General features: G+C 58.5%; 2 protein-coding genes across 2 annotated transcripts; both read left to right on the top strand.

Annotated features, from left to right (window-relative positions):
• The first annotated feature begins 1,183 nt into the window (after positions 1–1,183).
• Positions 1,184–3,899, top strand: LOC140658217 (uncharacterized). The gene is made up of 4 exons (XM_072876355.1): positions 1,184–1,217; positions 2,015–2,077; positions 2,520–2,691; positions 3,221–3,899. Exons 1-4 carry the CDS (start codon positions 1,190–1,192, stop codon positions 3,771–3,773), a joined length of 816 nt encoding a protein of 271 aa, XP_072732456.1. The 5' UTR covers positions 1,184–1,189; the 3' UTR covers positions 3,774–3,899.
• Positions 3,896–12,621, top strand: LOC140658218 (uncharacterized). The gene is made up of 9 exons (XM_072876356.1): positions 3,896–3,930; positions 8,741–8,812; positions 8,895–8,966; positions 9,407–9,478; positions 9,656–9,733; positions 9,826–9,924; positions 10,724–10,786; positions 11,233–11,404; positions 11,934–12,621. Exons 4-9 carry the CDS (start codon positions 9,475–9,477, stop codon positions 12,484–12,486), a joined length of 969 nt encoding a protein of 322 aa, XP_072732457.1. The 5' UTR covers positions 3,896–3,930; positions 8,741–8,812; positions 8,895–8,966; positions 9,407–9,474; the 3' UTR covers positions 12,487–12,621.
• Positions 12,622–16,465: the final 3,844 nt, after the last annotated feature.

Here is a 16,465-nt window from a genome sequence, read left to right as displayed (position 1 = left end):
AATGGAAACGTTTCTCACCTGTGCTTGCTTCTAGATGAGGGTGGTGCCAACGGTTCTCCAGCTTCTTGGCTGGATGTTGGTTTGGAGCCCTTGGGGCATCCTGCAGGTGAGTTCTCCGTGTCCCTCTTCTTGGAAGAACAGCCATTGACAATGAGGCAAGAGCTTATTCACGTGCCATTTTCCTTAAGATCCTCTCAAGGTCGACGGCTTCCCGACGTCTTGGCCTCTTCCTGTCCTTGAGCCTGAGAGCAATCCCACAGGTAAGTCAGTGGGAGGAAGGAGCATTTACCTTTTAATCTTCCTTCCATGTGAAAGGCAAGTTGCTCCTTCCGTGGCCGATGCGCAGACATGGAGGAGAGCAGAGAGGGAACGGGTCGGGCTCAGTGATGTGCCCCGGGCGCTTTGCCTTGCAAAGCTGTCTTTGCCGGCCCCTCGGAGCCTGAGCTGCTGCCGGTGCCGGCTGCCAAGCCAGCGGCCTTGTTGGGGTTGAGTTTAGAGCCGGTGTGAGCTCCAGGGAGTCCTTTGTCCCGGCAGCTCCGCGCGTGGTGCGTTGCACCGCGCTCCGGAGTGGAAGGGAGACACGAGTGCCGTGGAGTAATCCCGTCTTTGAATTGCACTCAGTGAGTCAAATCAAATTCCGATCGGAAGAAGTATCTTGAACTGTGTCACGGGAGCTGTTCCGTCCTGTGCTTCTTCGCAGCCGTGCCCGTAGGCGAAGGTGCTCCAGCTTCCCGGCTGGGTTCCAGGACTGAGCCTCCGGGAGATGGCATGGGTACGTCGTGGCTTTTTCCTCCCTTGGAGAGCTGCCAGCTCACAGCCCGAGGGGCAGCCAGAAGCCGGCCGCTTCTACGTGTGCACCCTCTCCCTGCGCGATCCCCTCACCGCTTCTGCGCCTCAGTTCTGCCGATGTAGATCACAGTAGATGACGGAAGCTCCTCTGGGTGTTTAGTTACAGATGTGCCCGTAGGGAGGACTTTTGCAGCTCCTCGGCTGGATGCCGCGCCACAGCCCGGCTGGCGTCGCAGGGGTGAGTAGTCTGTCTCTGCTGACCTCACAGGCTGCGCGCTGGTTTTTCTCTAATTTATTCATGTGAAATTGAGCCAAATCCTTTCCGTTAAGGTCCTCCAAGAGCAAAGTACCAAGCTGAAGAAGGAACAAGTCCCCGGAGCCATTTGAATTCCCAAGACAAATGCTGGAGCAACTGGAGAGAGGACACGGTGGGTATATTTCACTCGGCCTTAGCCGTGAGACTCGGTACCCGGAGGTCGTACATACACGGCTGGACACGCTGTAGCCTGCGCAGCGGGAAGGATCGATCAGAGCCTCGCAGCAGCGATGCCGGGTTTCACGCCCTGCAGGTGCTGGCGAGCCACAGAGATGGTGCAGAGCCTCCGCTGCCAGTTGTGGTTCAAGCCGAGTGCCAGGGGCAGCTGCGGCCCCGTTTTACCGGTACGGCTCAGAGGTGGCTTGTGCAGACGTCCGTAGGCACATTTGGGGGCCTGGCGTGTGCTGAACTCGTGTTCAGCTCACACGCAGCACTGCTTGCCCCGGGCCGGTTCCAGGCAGGAGCGAGGTCCCAGGCAACGCTGGCTGCCCTCTCCTAATGCTGGAAGCCGGTAATTGCTGTCCCGTGGTCAGCCGGTGTCACCCGTCAGGATCGCTGCGCGTCAGCAGGCTCTTGCCCCAGCGCCCGCTCTTGCACGGCACGTCAGCAGCCAAAGCTGAAAGTGTTTTGGGGTCGAGGCACCTGGACCACGTTGCGCAGACGATGGGAAATGTGACTCTCGCACGAACGTACCTCCCGCTGTAGCGGCATCCCAGAGCTTGCCGTGAGTCCCTAGAGGCCCAAGGCACAAGAGCAGCAGAGAGCGGGATCCCTCCCGTGAGCTGAGCTCCAGAGCGATGCCCTGACTCCCAGATTGGGCAGGGGCTTAGAGGGAACCTCCCCGTCCTCCTGCATCCTCTGTGCCTGAGCCGTGCTGAGGCTTTACCTGTCGTCTCTGCTTTTTGCCAGTGCGGTCAAAGCCCGGAGAAGAGAGCCACGGCCACGTATATGAATTTATTCGAACAGACTCAGGTACTGAGCAGTCTTGCTGGGGTCCCTAGGTGGCAGACACGTCCCGAACCCTGGGAGCACCTGCAAGCGGTGCCCATGCTGGAGAAAAGGCAGAAGGGGAGAGCAAGGCTCAGGTGTCTCTCGAGAAGGCCTGACTCCGTCCCCTCGGGGTGTGGGAGCTGGCCCGGGGGGAGGGAGAGTTGGGCGGCACTGCCTGCTGCAGGGATGGGTTTTGTCCGTGTGCCTCGAAGGAGCGACTGGTCAAGCAGCTGCGCTCCCCCCGTGCTCTCCTTCTGGCCCTTCTGAGTTTTGTTCGGTGGGACAACCTGTCCCAAAGGGTGGGAGCGTGCCTCCAGCCACCAGCACGCGGCCCAAACAGAGAACTTCCTGGCCATAGCAAACGTGTGCTGCAAGCTTAGCTGTGGTGCACAGGACGGACTAACGTCCCGAATTGCTCCTCCAGATGTGGTCGGCAAGACAACCACGAGTGGTTACAAGCCCCAGAGCGTCACAAGTCTTTTCTGTCCCCAAGACGTGCGAAGGCGCTGTATGATAGGCACAGCAGCAACCGTGGTTTCCCTGCCACTTGCGATACTGTTGTGCTGTGTCGTGATCCAGCGGCGGAAGAGCAAACAGTGAGTCGTGGATTTTTGCCCCCACACTGCTCCCTTCGGTGGCTTGCTCGGAGCCACGAAGCATTTCTAGTCAGGCTGCTGTGGAGTGCCGAGTTTGTGGTTGGCCAAAGATCTCTGCTGAGCTTTCTGCTGCTGTCAGGTGCTTTAATTGGCCTCTTAACTCCTGGGCCGCCTTCTCGGGAGCCCGCTCTGACTGCAGGCAGTGTTAGCTCCAGCTGCCCCTGCCTGGACAAGAGCAGCCCCCAGGAGCGACAGGCATAGGCACAGCAAGGTCAGGAACAGAAGGAGCGGGGCCTGAGATTGCCCCAGAAAGCGAGACGCGCACTAGCGCCTGCTCCTGACCGCTGAACCTGCCCAGAGGAACGCCCCTGCTCGGTGGTGCCATGAGGGGCAGGTGCCCACCTCGGCCAGGGTGTGCCGGCAGCTCAGCCCGTGCTGGGGAGCCGTGCCAGCTCTGGGCCGTGCTGCGGAGGAGAGGCCCTGTGTCCCATCTGCAGCCGAGGGCCTCAGCAGCCTCCTCTCTCCACAGGCGCCTCTCTGCAGCTTCAGGAGCCCAGCCGGAAAGCGGCGTGTGGCCCTCGCGCCCGGACAGCCGGACCAGCCGCCCCGGCACCCCTGCGAGCCGGACCCAACGCCAGCAGCCGCCGCTCCTGCCTGAAAAACCGGCGCGCCCGCTGTCCCCACGGCCCCCGCGCCCCCCGAGCCCATCCCTGGAAGCCCTGCAGCGGCGGAACCAGCCCAGCACCCTCCAGCCTCAGCCGCAACTGAAACAGCCCCCGTGCCCCCTGACCCCGGCCACGGAAGCCCTGCTGCGGCGGAGCCAGCCTGGTGCCCTCCAGCCTCAGCCCCAAGCGAAACGGCCACCGCGCCCCCCGAGCCCGGCCACGGAAGCCCTGCTGCGGCGGAACCAGCCTGGCACCCTCCAGCCTCAGCCCCAACCAAAACGGCCCCCGTGCCCGCCGAGCCCAGCTACGGAAGCCCTGCTGCGGCGGAACCAGCCCAGCGCCCTCCAGCCTCAGCCCCAGCCAAAACGACCCCCGCGCCCCACAAGCCCGCTGGTCCGGAGCGCCAGCGAGGGCTGAAGGTGGCCCCGCCAGGGTAGGGGTTGGGGATGTGCTGACAGAACCCCCACCGACAGCTTCGGGGATCAGCCATTTCTCACCAAATAAAGAGGGAGCTTTATTAAAGAGAGCTGTCGCACAAGTGTCTGCGTGGGACCAACCCCAAGGCCGCTCATTGGTACCGATAAGGCAGGCTGGGGGTACAACAGGAAGCACGTGGCTTTTGGGACTGAAGGGAGGCTGGGCCTGTTGTTAGTTCTCAGGCCTTGGCTTAGACGGCAGCCACTATCGCCAACAAGGTGTAAAAGTGTTGAGGGGGAGAGGGTTTTAACGCTGCTCCCCGAGGGGCGTGGATGATGGTGTTTCCCTCCAGCGCTTCAGCGAGGGCTTCCTCTGTGTGCCAGGGAGAGCTCTCCCGGTAAGAAAGCCCCGAGGGGCCGTACGCTGGTCCGTCCGCCCCGCGAGGGGCGTTGCACGTGGCCTGGAAAGAGCGTGTGGAGAGCTGCAAGGAGCCAGCCAAGAGGTCCCCAGGCCCCTCCGCTGCTCACAAAATCGGTGCTGTAGATCGCAGGGGCACGGGAGAGCACGCGGGGGAATTATCCCATGCTCGCCTTGCTCTTCCGTGCCATCTTGGGCTTCACCCACAGGCAAGGGACCCTAGGCTAGACCGACTTTGGGGTTGATGCCATCCTCCTGTTGAGAGAACAGCAGGACTGCAGTCTTTCTTCCCCCCCTTTTGTCACAGACTGGTTGACAGCATGCAGGTGACCTAACTTTCCACACCTGAGCTACTGACTCCTGCTCCAGCCCCCTCATCATCTTTGTGGCCCTGCTCTGGACCCGCTCAAGCAGGTCCATGTCTGTCTTATGCTAGTTACCACTGCACAGCCCACGGGAGAAAACCAGGGGAGAACCTCAGCTAAAGCCAACGCCAGCCTGTCTCTGCGCAAAAGACGAAAGCAGAAAGGGGAAACTGGGGAGCACCCTCAGTCACCACTGAGCAGGAGAGGTGATGGAAGACTTAGCGAGCAAATCGTTTCTCTTGTAGGTGGCAATGGCACGTCACTACCCCACCCTGCTCAGGGCTAAAGTAATTCTAGCTAATGGACGGACAGTCCGGCCTTACTTCTAGGTCCCCGTCATAGGTTAGGTATGGATGCGTTCAAGGGTCAGTCGTGGGTGGGGACTCGTGGGGAAAGTGGGAAATAGGGGCACCACGCGCTCTGCCCCACCGTTTACCTCGCATCAACGCATCCCTGACCGTGACCTGTTGCCAACAGGTCATCAGCACGAGGTCCAGGTCCTGCCCCTTTACCCTACAATACAAGTCGCCTTCCGATGCCATCCGGGCTGTTCCTGAACTGATAAAAGAGCTGGAAGAACGGGGAAGCGTGCTCAAGCCTCCTTCCCGCTACAGTTCTCCTGCGTGGCCGGTAGAGAAACCTCATGGCGAGTGGTGACTAGCCGTAGGTTACAGAGCCCTCAACACCGCCAATGAACTGCTCACTGCCACTGCTCCCCGTCTGATGGATGCAGTCCGTTGTCTGAACGAACAAGCCTTGCCATGAAGGATACGGTTTTTAGGCTCCCCGTATCAGGGACAGATAGGGAGAGATTTGCTTTCGGCTGGCAGGGACTGCCATTTACATGGACTGGCTTACCACAGGGTTTTAAACATAGTCCTACCATTGCTCATGCTCCACTGGCTACAGAGCTAGAAACATTCACATTACCACAAGAGGTTACTGCGATGCAGTAACCATGACAAAGGTGTGAAGCCCAGCGTCGCTGCAGCGAGGCTCTGATCGATCCCTTCCCGCTGTGCAGGCTACAGCGTGTCCAGACGTGTATCTAAAACCTCCGGTTGCCGAGTCTCACGCCTAAGGCAGAGTGAAGTATAGAATCATGGAATCATAGAATGGGTTGGGCTGGAAGGGACCTTTAAAGGCCACCTAGTCCAGCCCCCCTGCAATGAGCAGGGCCCACCTTCAACTGGATCAGGTTGCTCAGAGCCCTGTCCAACCTGGCCTTGAATGTTTCCAGGGATGGGGCATCTCCCACCTCTCTGGGCAACCTGGGCCCACCACCCGCAGCATAAACCTCACCACCCGCAGCATAAAACACGTCTTCCTTCTATCTAGTCTGAATCTACCTCCTTTAGGTTAAATCCATTGCCCCTTGTCCTATCGCAACAGGGGCGATAACTAAAAACTCTGTCCCCATCTTTCTTGTAGGCCCCCTTTAAGGATCAAAAGGCCGCAAGAAGGTCTCCCCGGAGCCCTCTCTTCTCCAGGCTGAACAACCCCAACTCTCCCAGCCTTTCTTCACAGGAGAGGTGTTCCATCCCTCTGATCATTTTTGTGGCTCTCCTCTGGACCCGCTCCCACAGGTCCATGTCTTTCCTGTGCTGAGGACTCCAGCGCTGGCCGCAGTACTCCAGGTGGGGTCTCACCAGAGCGGAGTAGAGGAGCAGGATCACCTCCCTCGACCTGCTGGTGACGCTGCTTTGGATGCAGCCCAGGGTACGGTTGGCTTTCTGGGCTGCGAGCGCACATTGCCGGCTCATGTCCAGCTTTTCATCCACCGGGACTCCCAAGTCCTTTGGCACAGGGCTGCTCTCAATCCCTTCATCCCCCAGCCTGTATTGATACCAGGGTGTCCTGGTTTCGGCTGGGATAGAGTTAATTTTCTTCCTAGTAGCTGCTATAGTGCAGTGCTTTGGATTTTAGTATGAGAATAATATTGATAACACGCTGATGTTTTGGCTGTCGCTAAGCAGTATTTACATTGGTCAAGGACTTTTTTTTTTTCTTTCCCTTCAGCTCCCCATGCTCTGCCAGGTGCCCAAGAAATGGGAGGGGGCACAGCCAGGATAGTTGATCCGAACTGACCAAAGGGCTATTCCGTACCATAGGATGTCATGCCCAGTATATAAACTGGGGGAGTTGGCCGGGGGGTAGCGATCGCTGCTCGGGGACTGGCTGGGCGTCGGTCGGCGGGTGGTGAGCGGTTGTATAATTTTTTTTTTTTTCCTTTTTTCCCTCCCTTGGGTTTTGTTCCTCTCTCTCTCCCGTTGTTTTCCTTCTCAGTATAATTCTTCATTATTATTATTATTATTATTATTATTATTATTAATTATTATTATTTTGTTCCAATTATTAAACTGTTCTTATCTCAACCCACGAGTTTTCTTACTTTTGCTCTTCCGATTCTCTCCCCCATCCCACCGGGGGGGAAGTGAGCGAGCGGCTGCGTGGTGCTTAGCTGCCGGCTGGGGCTAAACCACGACACAGGGCTTGCCCCAACCCAGGTGCAGGACCTGGCACTTGGCCTTGCTGAACCTCACGAGGTTCACATGGGCCCACTTCTCGAGCTTGTCCAGGTCCCTCTGGGTGCCATCGCATCCCTCAGGCGTGTCAACCGCACCACTCAGCTTGGTGTCGTCTGCAAACTTGCTGAGGGTGCACGCGGTCGTGCTATGTCATTGATGAAGATATTGGGACAGTACTGGTCCCAGTACGGATCCCTGAGGGACCCCGCTCGTCACTGATCTCCATCTGGACATTGAGCCGTTGACCACTACCCACCGGAGGCGACCATCCAACCAACTCCTTATCTACCGAACAGTCCCTCCATCAGAGCCGTATCTCTCCAATTTAGAGAGAAGGATGTTGTGGGGGGACCGTGTCAAAGGCCTTACAGAAGCCCAGAGAGGTGACTTCCCTAGCTCTTCCCTTGTCCACTGATGTACTCACTCCATCATAGAAGGCCACTAGGTTGGACAGGCAGCATATGCCCACCGTGTGCTCTCTCGAGGTTTCCTTTTGCATGTCAGAGAATTTCAGAGAATTTCTTTTCTGTTTTATTGATTGACTTTGCTCTTTGAGGACCCTGACAGAAAGTATTCCCTTACATTTCACATGAAGAAGAAGTGGAAAAGTAAAGGCTTCATCTTTCCCATAAAACAACAGTGACTCGGTAGCCCTGGGGTCCCCCAAGGCGCCAAACTGGGCTCCAGCCTGGAAGCTGCCTCCAGGAGGGCGTCTTGCACTTGTCTCGAGACTGAAATCACTCACTCTTCAGCCTCAGGAGCTGTTGCTAACAGCACAGAGGAGGTCAGAAATCCCTTGGCCGGGGTTTCCTGTTGTTCTGGGGGACTGTGAGCTCCTCGCTGCCCCTGTGACAGTGCCCGGAAAACAGGGCAGAGCTGTGGGCTCAGCCCCGGGTGGGACTGCGTCCCAGCCCTCGGACAGAGCCGCCCGACGGGACGTGCTCCCCTCCCCGGGAGGGCAGCTCCCCCGGCTGTGCTCCAGCGGCTCTCAACGAGCGCCCTGAGAGCTGTCCCCACACAGCCTCGGCCCGGCCGTGAGGTCACAGCGGGGCTCTGAGGTCACAGAGCCCCACAGTGCCGCACCGGCCATAAGCACCGACCGCTCAGCCCCCGGCCCCCACTGCAGCAGCAGCAGCAGCAGCAGCAGCAGCACGGTGCGAGCGCAGGGGGCCATGGCCCCCGCCCGCCGCCTCCTCCTCGTCCTCCTCCTCCTGGTGGCCCTGCATGCCAGGGCTGCCTGGGCTGCTCCGTGGCGAGCGCGGGGAGCAGGTAAGCAGGCGGCGCTGGTGCAGCCAGCCTTTCACGGGCCAGCGGGCTCTTCTTCCCGAGAAGCGTGGATGATGGGTTTTCCCCTCCCCGTGCTTTAGCGTGGGCTTCCTCTGTGTGCGTGAGAGCTCTCCCAGTAAGAAAGCCCCGAGGGGCCGTACGTTGGTCCATCCGCTCCGCGAGGGGCGTTGCACATGGCCTGGAAAGAGCGTGTGGAGAGCTGCAAGGAGCCAGCCAAGAGGACACCGGGCCCCTCTGCAGCTTTGGCAATCTCCACCTACGTCTGGCTCCCACGTTGTTCCCTGACCCCCTTCCAGTGCCTGCAGTTCACCAAGGCAGAAGTGGATCCCAGCGTGCAATGGAAACGTTTCTCACCTGTGCTTGCTTCTAGATGAGGGTGGTGCCAACGGTTCTCCAGCTTCTTGGCTGGATGTTGGTTTGGAGCCCTTGGGGCATCCTGCAGGTGAGTTCTCCGTGTCCCTCTTCTTGGAAGAACAGCCATTGACAATGAGGCAAGAGCTTATTCACGTGCCATTTTCCTTAAGATCCTCTCAAGGTCGACGGCTTCCCGACGTCTTGGCCTCTTCCTGTCCTTGAGCCTGAGAGCAATCCCACAGGTAAGTCAGTGGGAGGAAGGAGCATTTACCTTTTAATCTTCCTTCCATGTGAAAGGCAAGTTGCTCCTTCCGTGGCCGATGCGCAGACATGGAGGAGAGCAGAGAGGGAACGGGTCGGGCTCAGTGATGTGCCCCGGGCGCTTTGCCTTGCAAAGCTGTCTTTGCCGGCCCCTCGGAGCCTGAGCTGCTGCCGGTGCCGGCTGCCAAGCCAGCGGCCTTGTTGGGGTTGAGTTTAGAGCCGGTGTGAGCTCCAGGGAGTCCTTTGTCCCGGCAGCTCCGCGCGTGGTGCGTTGCACCGCGCTCCGGAGTGGAAGGGAGACACGAGTGCCGTGGAGTAATCCCGTCTTTGAATTGCACTCAGTGAGTCAAATCAAATTCCGATCGGAAGAAGTATCTTGAACTGTGTCACGGGAGCTGTTCCGTCCTGTGCTTCTTCGCAGCCGTGCCCGTAGGCGAAGGTGCTCCAGCTTCCCGGCTGGGTTCCAGGACTGAGCCTCCGGGAGATGGCATGGGTACGTCGTGGCTTTTTCCTCCCTTGGAGAGCTGCCAGCTCACAGCCCGAGGGGCAGCCAGAAGCCGGCCGCTTCTACGTGTGCACCCTCTCCCTGCGCGATCCCCTCACCGCTTCTGCGCCTCAGTTCTGCCGATGTAGATCACAGTAGATGACGGAAGCTCCTCTGGGTGTTTAGTTACAGATGTGCCCGTAGGGAGGACTTTTGCAGCTCCTCGGCTGGATGCCGCGCCACAGCCCGGCTGGCGTCGCAGGGGTGAGTAGTCTGTCTCTGCTGACCTCACAGGCTGCGCGCTGGTTTTTCTCTAATTTATTCATGTGAAATTGAGCCAAATCCTTTCCGTTAAGGTCCTCCAAGAGCAAAGTACCAAGCTGAAGAAGGAAAAAAGTCCCCGGAGCCATTTGAATTCCCAAGACAAATGCTGGAGCAACTGGAGAGAGGACACGGTGGGTATATTTCACTCGGCCTTAGCCGTGAGACTCGGTACCCGGAGGTCGTACATACACGGCTGGACACGCTGTAGCCTGCGCAGCGGGAAGGGATCGATCAGAGCCTCGCAGCAGCGATGCCGGGTTTCACGCCCTGCAGGTGCTGGCGAGCCACAGAGATGGTGCAGAGCCTCCGCTGCCAGTTGTGGTTCAAGCCGAGTGCCAGGGGCAGCTGCGGCCCCCGTTTTACCGGTACGGCTCAGAGGTGGCTTGTGCAGACGTCCGTAGGCACATTTGGGGGCCTGGCGTGTGCTGAACTCGTGTTCAGCTCACACGCAGCACTGCTTGCCCCGGGCCGGTTCCAGGCAGGAGCGAGGTCCCAGGCAACGCTGGCTGCCCTCTCCTAATGCTGGAAGCCGGTAATTGCTGTCCCGTGGTCAGCCGGTGTCACCCATCAGGATCGCTGCGCGTCAGCGGGCTCTTGCCCCAGCGCCCGCTCTTGCACGGCACGTCAGCAGCCAAAGCTGAAAGTGTTTTGGGGTCGAGGCACCTGGACCACGTTGCGCAGACGATGGGAAATGTGACTCTCGCACGAACGTACCTCCCGCTGTAGCGGCATCCCAGAGCTTGCCGTGAGTCCCTAGAGGCCCAAGGCACAAGAGCAGCAGAGAGCGGGATCCCTCCCGTGAGCTGAGCTCCAGAGCGATGCCCTGACTCCCAGATTGGGCAGGGGCTTAGAGGGAACCTCCCCGTCCTCCTGCATCCTCTGTGCCTGAGCCGTGCTGAGGCTTTACCTGTCGTCTCTGCTTTTTGCCAGTGCGGTCAAAGCCCGGAGAAGAGAGCCACGGCCACGTATATGAATTTATTCGAACAGACTCAGGTACTGAGCAGTCTTGCTGGGGTCCCTAGGTGGCAGACACGTCCCGAACCCTGGGAGCACCTGCAAGCGGTGCCCATGCTGGAGAAAAGGCAGAAGGGGAGAGCAAGGCTCAGGTGTCTCTCGAGAAGGCCTGACTCCGTCCCCTCGGGGTGTGGGAGCTGGCCCGGGGGGAGGGAGAGTTGGGGGCGGCACTGCCTGCTGCAGGGATGGGTTTTGTCCGTGTGCCTCGAAGGAGCGACTGGTCAAGCAGCTGCGCTCCCCCCCCGTGCTCTCCTTCTGGCCCTTCTGAGTTTTGTTCGGTGGGACAACCTGTCCCAAAGGGTGGGAGCGTGCCTCCAGGCACCAGCACGGGGGGGAAACAGAGAACTTCCTGGCCATAGCAAACGTGTGCTGCAAGCTTAGCTGTGGTGCACAGGACGGACTAACGTCCCGAATTGCTCCTCCAGATGTGGTCGGCAAGACAACCACGAGTGGTTACAAGCCCCAGAGCGTCACAAGTCTTTTCTGTCCCCAAGACGTGCGAAGGCGCTGTATGATAGGCACAGCAGCAACCGTGGTTTCCCTGCCACTTGCGATACTGTTGTGCTGTGTCGTGATCCAGCGGCGGAAGAGCAAACAGTGAGTCGTGGATTTTTGCCCCCACACTGCTCCCTTCGGTGGCTTGCTCGGAGCCACGAAGCATTTCTAGTCAGGCTGCTGTGGAGTGCCGAGTTTGTGGTTGGCCAAAGATCTCTGCTGAGCTTTCTGCTGCTGTCAGGTGCTTTAATTGGCCTCTTAACTCCTGGGCCGCCTTCTCGGGAGCCCGCTCTGACTGCAGGCAGTGTTAGCTCCAGCTGCCCCTGCCTGGACAAGAGCAGCCCCCAGGAGCGACAGGCATAGGCACAGCAAGGTCAGGAACAGAAGGAGCGGGGCCTGAGATTGCCCCAGAAAGCGAGACGCGCACTAGCGCCTGCTCCTGACCGCTGAACCTGCCCAGAGGAACGCCCCTGCTCGGTGGTGCCATGAGGGGCAGGTGCCCACCTCGGCCAGGGTGTGCCGGCAGCTCAGCCCGTGCTGGGGAGCCGTGCCAGCTCTGGGCCGTGCTGCGGAGGAGAGGCCCTGTGTCCCATCTGCAGCCGAGGGCCTCAGCAGCCTCCTCTCTCCACAGGCGCCTCTCTGCAGCTTCAGGAGCCCAGCCGGAAAGCGGCGTGTGGCCCTCGCGCCCGGACAGCCGGACCAGCCGCCCCGGCACCCCTGCGAGCCGGACCCAACGCCAGCAGCCGCCGCTCCTGCCTGAAAAACCGGAGCGCCCGCTGTCCCCACGGCCCCCGCGCCCCCCGAGCCCATCCCTGGAAGCCCTGCAGCGGCGGAACCAGCCCAGCACCCTCCAGCCTCAGCCGCAACTGAAACAGCCCCCGTGCCCCCTGACCCCGGCCACGGAAGCCCTGCTGCGGCGGAGCCAGCCTGGTGCCCTCCAGCCTCAGCCCCAAGCGAAACGGCCACCGCGCCCCCCGAGCCCGGCCACGGAAGCCCTGCTGCGGCGGAACCAGCCTGGCACCCTCCAGCCTCAGCCCCAACCAAAACGGCCCCCGTGCCCGCCGAGCCCAGCTACGGAAGCCCTGCTGCGGCGGAACCAGCCCAGCGCCCTCCAGCCTCAGCCCCAGCCAAAACGACCCCCGCGCCCCACAAGCCCGCTGGTCCGGAGCGCCAGCGAGGGCTGAAGGTGGCCCCGCCAGGGTAGGGGTTGGGGATGTGCTGACAGAACCCCCACCGACAGCTTCGGGGATCAGCCATTTCTCACCAAATAAAGAGGGAGCTTTATTAAAGAGAGCTGTCGCACAAGTGTCTGCGTGGGACCAACCCCAAGGCCGCTCATTGGTACCGATAAGGCAGGCTGGGGGGTACAACAGGAAGCACGTGGCTTTTGGGACTGAAGGGAGGCTGGGCCTGTTGTTAGTTCTCAGGCCTTGGCTTAGACGGCAGCCACTATCGCCAACAAGGTGTAAAAGTGTTGAGGGGGAGAGGGTTTTAACGCTGCTCCCCGAGGGGCGTGGATGATGGTGTTTCCCTCCAGCGCTTCAGCGAGGGCTTCCTCTGTGTGCCAGGGAGAGCTCTCCCGGTAAGAAAGCCCCGAGGGGCCGTACGCTGGTCCGTCCGCCCCGCGAGGGGCGTTGCACGTGGCCTGGAAAGAGCGTGTGGAGAGCTGCAAGGAGCCAGCCAAGAGGTCCCCAGGCCCCTCCGCTGCTCACAAAATCGGTGCTGTAGATCGCAGGGGCACGGGAGAGCACGCGGGGGAATTATCCCATGCTCGCCTTGCTCTTCCGTGCCATCTTGGGCTTCACCCACAGGCAAGGGACCCTAGGCTAGACCGACTTTGGGGTTGATGCCATCCTCCTGTTGAGAGAACAGCAGGACTGCAGTCTTTCTTCCCCCTTTTGTCACAGACTGGTTGACAGCATGCAGGTGACCTAACTTTCCACACCTGAGCTACTGACTCCTGCTCCAGCCCCCTCATCATCTTTGTGGCCCTGCTCTGGACCCGCTCAAGCAGGTCCATGTCTGTCTTATGCTAGTTACCACTGCACAGCCCACGGGAGAAAACCAGGGAGAACCTCAGCTAAAGCCAACGCCAGCCTGTCTCTGCGCAAAGACGAAAGCAGAAAGGGGAAACTGGGGAGCACCCTCAGTCACCACTGAGCAGGAGAGGTGATGGAAGACTTAGCGAGCAAATCGTTTCTCTTGTAGGTGGCAATGGCACGTCACTACCCCACCCTGCTCAGGGCTAAAGTAATTCTAGCTAATGGACGGACAGTCCGGCCTTACTTCTAGGTCCCCGTCATAGGTTAGGTATGGATGCGTTCAAGGGTCAGTCGTGGGTGGGGACTCGTGGGGAAAGTGGGAAATAGGGGCACCACGCGCTCTGCCCCACCGTTTACCTCGCATCAACGCATCCCTGACCGTGACCTGTTGCCAACAGGTCATCAGCACGAGGTCCAGGTCCTGCCCCTTTACCCTACAATACAAGTCGCCTTCCGATGCCATCCGGGCTGTTCCTGAACTGATAAAAGAGCTGGAAGAACGGGGAAGCGTGCTCAAGCCTCCTTCCCGCTACAGTTCTCCTGCGTGGCCGGTAGAGAAACCTCATGGCGAGTGGTGACTAGCCGTAGGTTACAGAGCCCTCAACACCGCCAATGAACTGCTCACTGCCACTGCTCCCCGTCTGATGGATGCAGTCCGTTGTCTGAACGAACAAGCCTTGCCATGAAGGATACGGTTTTTAGGCTCCCCGTATCAGGGACAGATAGGGAGAGATTTGCTTTCGGCTGGCAGGGACTGCCATTTACATGGACTGGCTTACCACAGGGTTTTAAACATAGTCCTACCATTGCTCATGCTCCACTGGCTACAGAGCTAGAAACATTCACATTACCACAAGAGGTTACTGCGATGCAGTAACCATGACAAAAGGTGTGAAGCCCAGCGTCGCTGCAGCGAGGCTCTGATCGATCCCTTCCCGCTGTGCAGGCTACAGCGTGTCCAGACGTGTATCTAAAACCTCCGGTTGCCGAGTCTCACGCCTAAGGCAGAGTGAAGTATAGAATCATGGAATCATAGAATGGGTTGGGCTGGAAGGGACCTTTAAAGGCCACCTAGTCCAGCCCCCCTGCAATGAGCAGGGCCCACCTTCAACTGGATCAGGTTGCTCAGAGCCCTGTCCAACCTGGCCTTGAATGTTTCCAGGGATGGGGCATCTCCCACCTCTCTGGGCAACCTGGGCCCACCACCCGCAGCATAAACCTCACCACCCGCAGCATAAAACACGTCTTCCTTCTATCTAGTCTGAATCTACCTCCTTTAGGTTAAATCCATTGCCCCTTGTCCTATCGCAACAGGGGCGATAACTAAAAACTCTGTCCCCATCTTTCTTGTAGGCCCCCTTTAAGGATCAAAAGGCCGCAAGAAGGTCTCCCCGGAGCCCTCTCTTCTCCAGGCTGAACAACCCCAACTCTCCCAGCCTTTCTTCACAGGAGAGGTGTTCCATCCCTCTGATCATTTTTGTGGCTCTCCTCTGGACCCGCTCCCACAGGTCCATGTCTTTCCTGTGCTGAGGACTCCAGCGCTGGCCGCAGTACTCCAGGTGGGGTCTCACCAGAGCGGAGTAGAGGAGCAGGATCACCTCCCTCGACCTGCTGGTGACGCTGCTTTGGATGCAGCCCAGGGTACGGTTGGCTTTCTGGGCTGCGAGCGCACATTGCCGGCTCATGTCCAGCTTTTCATCCACCGGGACTCCCAAGTCCTTTGGCACAGGGCTGCTCTCAATCCCTTCATCCCCCAGCCTGTATTGATACCAGGGTGTCCTGGTTTCGGCTGGGATAGAGTTAATTTTCTTCCTAGTAGCTGCTATAGTGCAGTGCTTTGGATTTTAGTATGAGAATAATATTGATAACACGCTGATGTTTTGGCTGTCGCTAAGCAGTATTTACATTGGTCAAGGACTTTTTTTTTTTTTCTTTCCCTTCAGCTCCCCATGCTCTGCCAGGTGCCCAAGAAATGGGAGGGGGCACAGCCAGGATAGTTGATCCGAACTGACCAAAGGGCTATTCCGTACCATAGGATGTCATGCCCAGTATATAAACTGGGGAGTTGGCCGGGGGGTAGGGATCACTGCTCGGGGACTGGCTGGGCGTCGGTCGGCGGGTGGTGAGCGGTTGTATAATTTTTTTTTTTTTCCTTTTTTCCCTCCCTTGGGTTTTGTTCCTCTCTCTCTCCCGTTGTTTTCCTTCTCAGTATAATTCTTCATTATTATTATTATTATTATTATTATTATTATTATTAATTATTATTATTTTGTTCCAATTATTAAACTGTTCTTATCTCAACCCACGAGTTTTCTTACTTTTGCTCTTCCGATTCTCTCCCCCATCCCACCGGGGGGGAAGTGAGCGAGCGGCTGCGTGGTGCTTAGCTGCCGGCTGGGGCTAAACCACGACACAGGGCTTGCCCCAACCCAGGTGCAGGACCTGGCACTTGGCCTTGCTGAACCTCACGAGGTTCACATGGGCCCACTTCTCGAGCTTGTCCAGGTCCCTCTGGGTGCCATCGCATCCCTCAGGCGTGTCAACCGCACCACTCAGCTTGGTGTCGTCTGCAAACTTGCTGAGGGTGCACGCGGTCGTGCTATGTCATTGATGAAGATATTGGGACAGTACTGGTCCCAGTACGGATCCCTGAGGGACCCCGCTCGTCACTGATCTCCATCTGGACATTGAGCCGTTGACCACTACCCACCGGAGGCGACCATCCAACCAACTCCTTATCTACCGAACAGTCCCTCCATCAGAGCCGTATCTCTCCAATTTAGAGAGAAGGATGTTGTGGGGGGACCGTGTCAAAGGCCTTACAGAAGCCCAGAGAGGTGACTTCCCTAGCTCTTCCCTTGTCCACTGATGTACTCACTCCATCATAGAAGGCCACTAGGTTGGACAGGCAGCATATGCCCACCGTGTGCTCTCTCGAGGTTTCCTTTTGCATGTCAGAGAATTTCAGAGAATTTCTTTTCTGTTTTATTGATTGACTTTGCTCTTTGAGGACCCTGACAGAAAGTATTCCCTTACATTTCACATGAAGAAGAAGTGGAAAAGTAAAGGCTTCATCTTTCCCATAAAACAACAGTGACTCGGTAGCCCTGGGGTCCCCCAA

The sequence above is a fragment of the Ciconia boyciana genome, chromosome 11 (genome assembly GCF_034638445.1).
Source record: "Ciconia boyciana chromosome 11, ASM3463844v1, whole genome shotgun sequence".
In the NCBI taxonomy this organism is placed as follows: domain Eukaryota; kingdom Metazoa; phylum Chordata; class Aves; order Ciconiiformes; family Ciconiidae; genus Ciconia; species Ciconia boyciana.
This window is presented reverse-complemented; position numbering and strand designations above follow the sequence as displayed.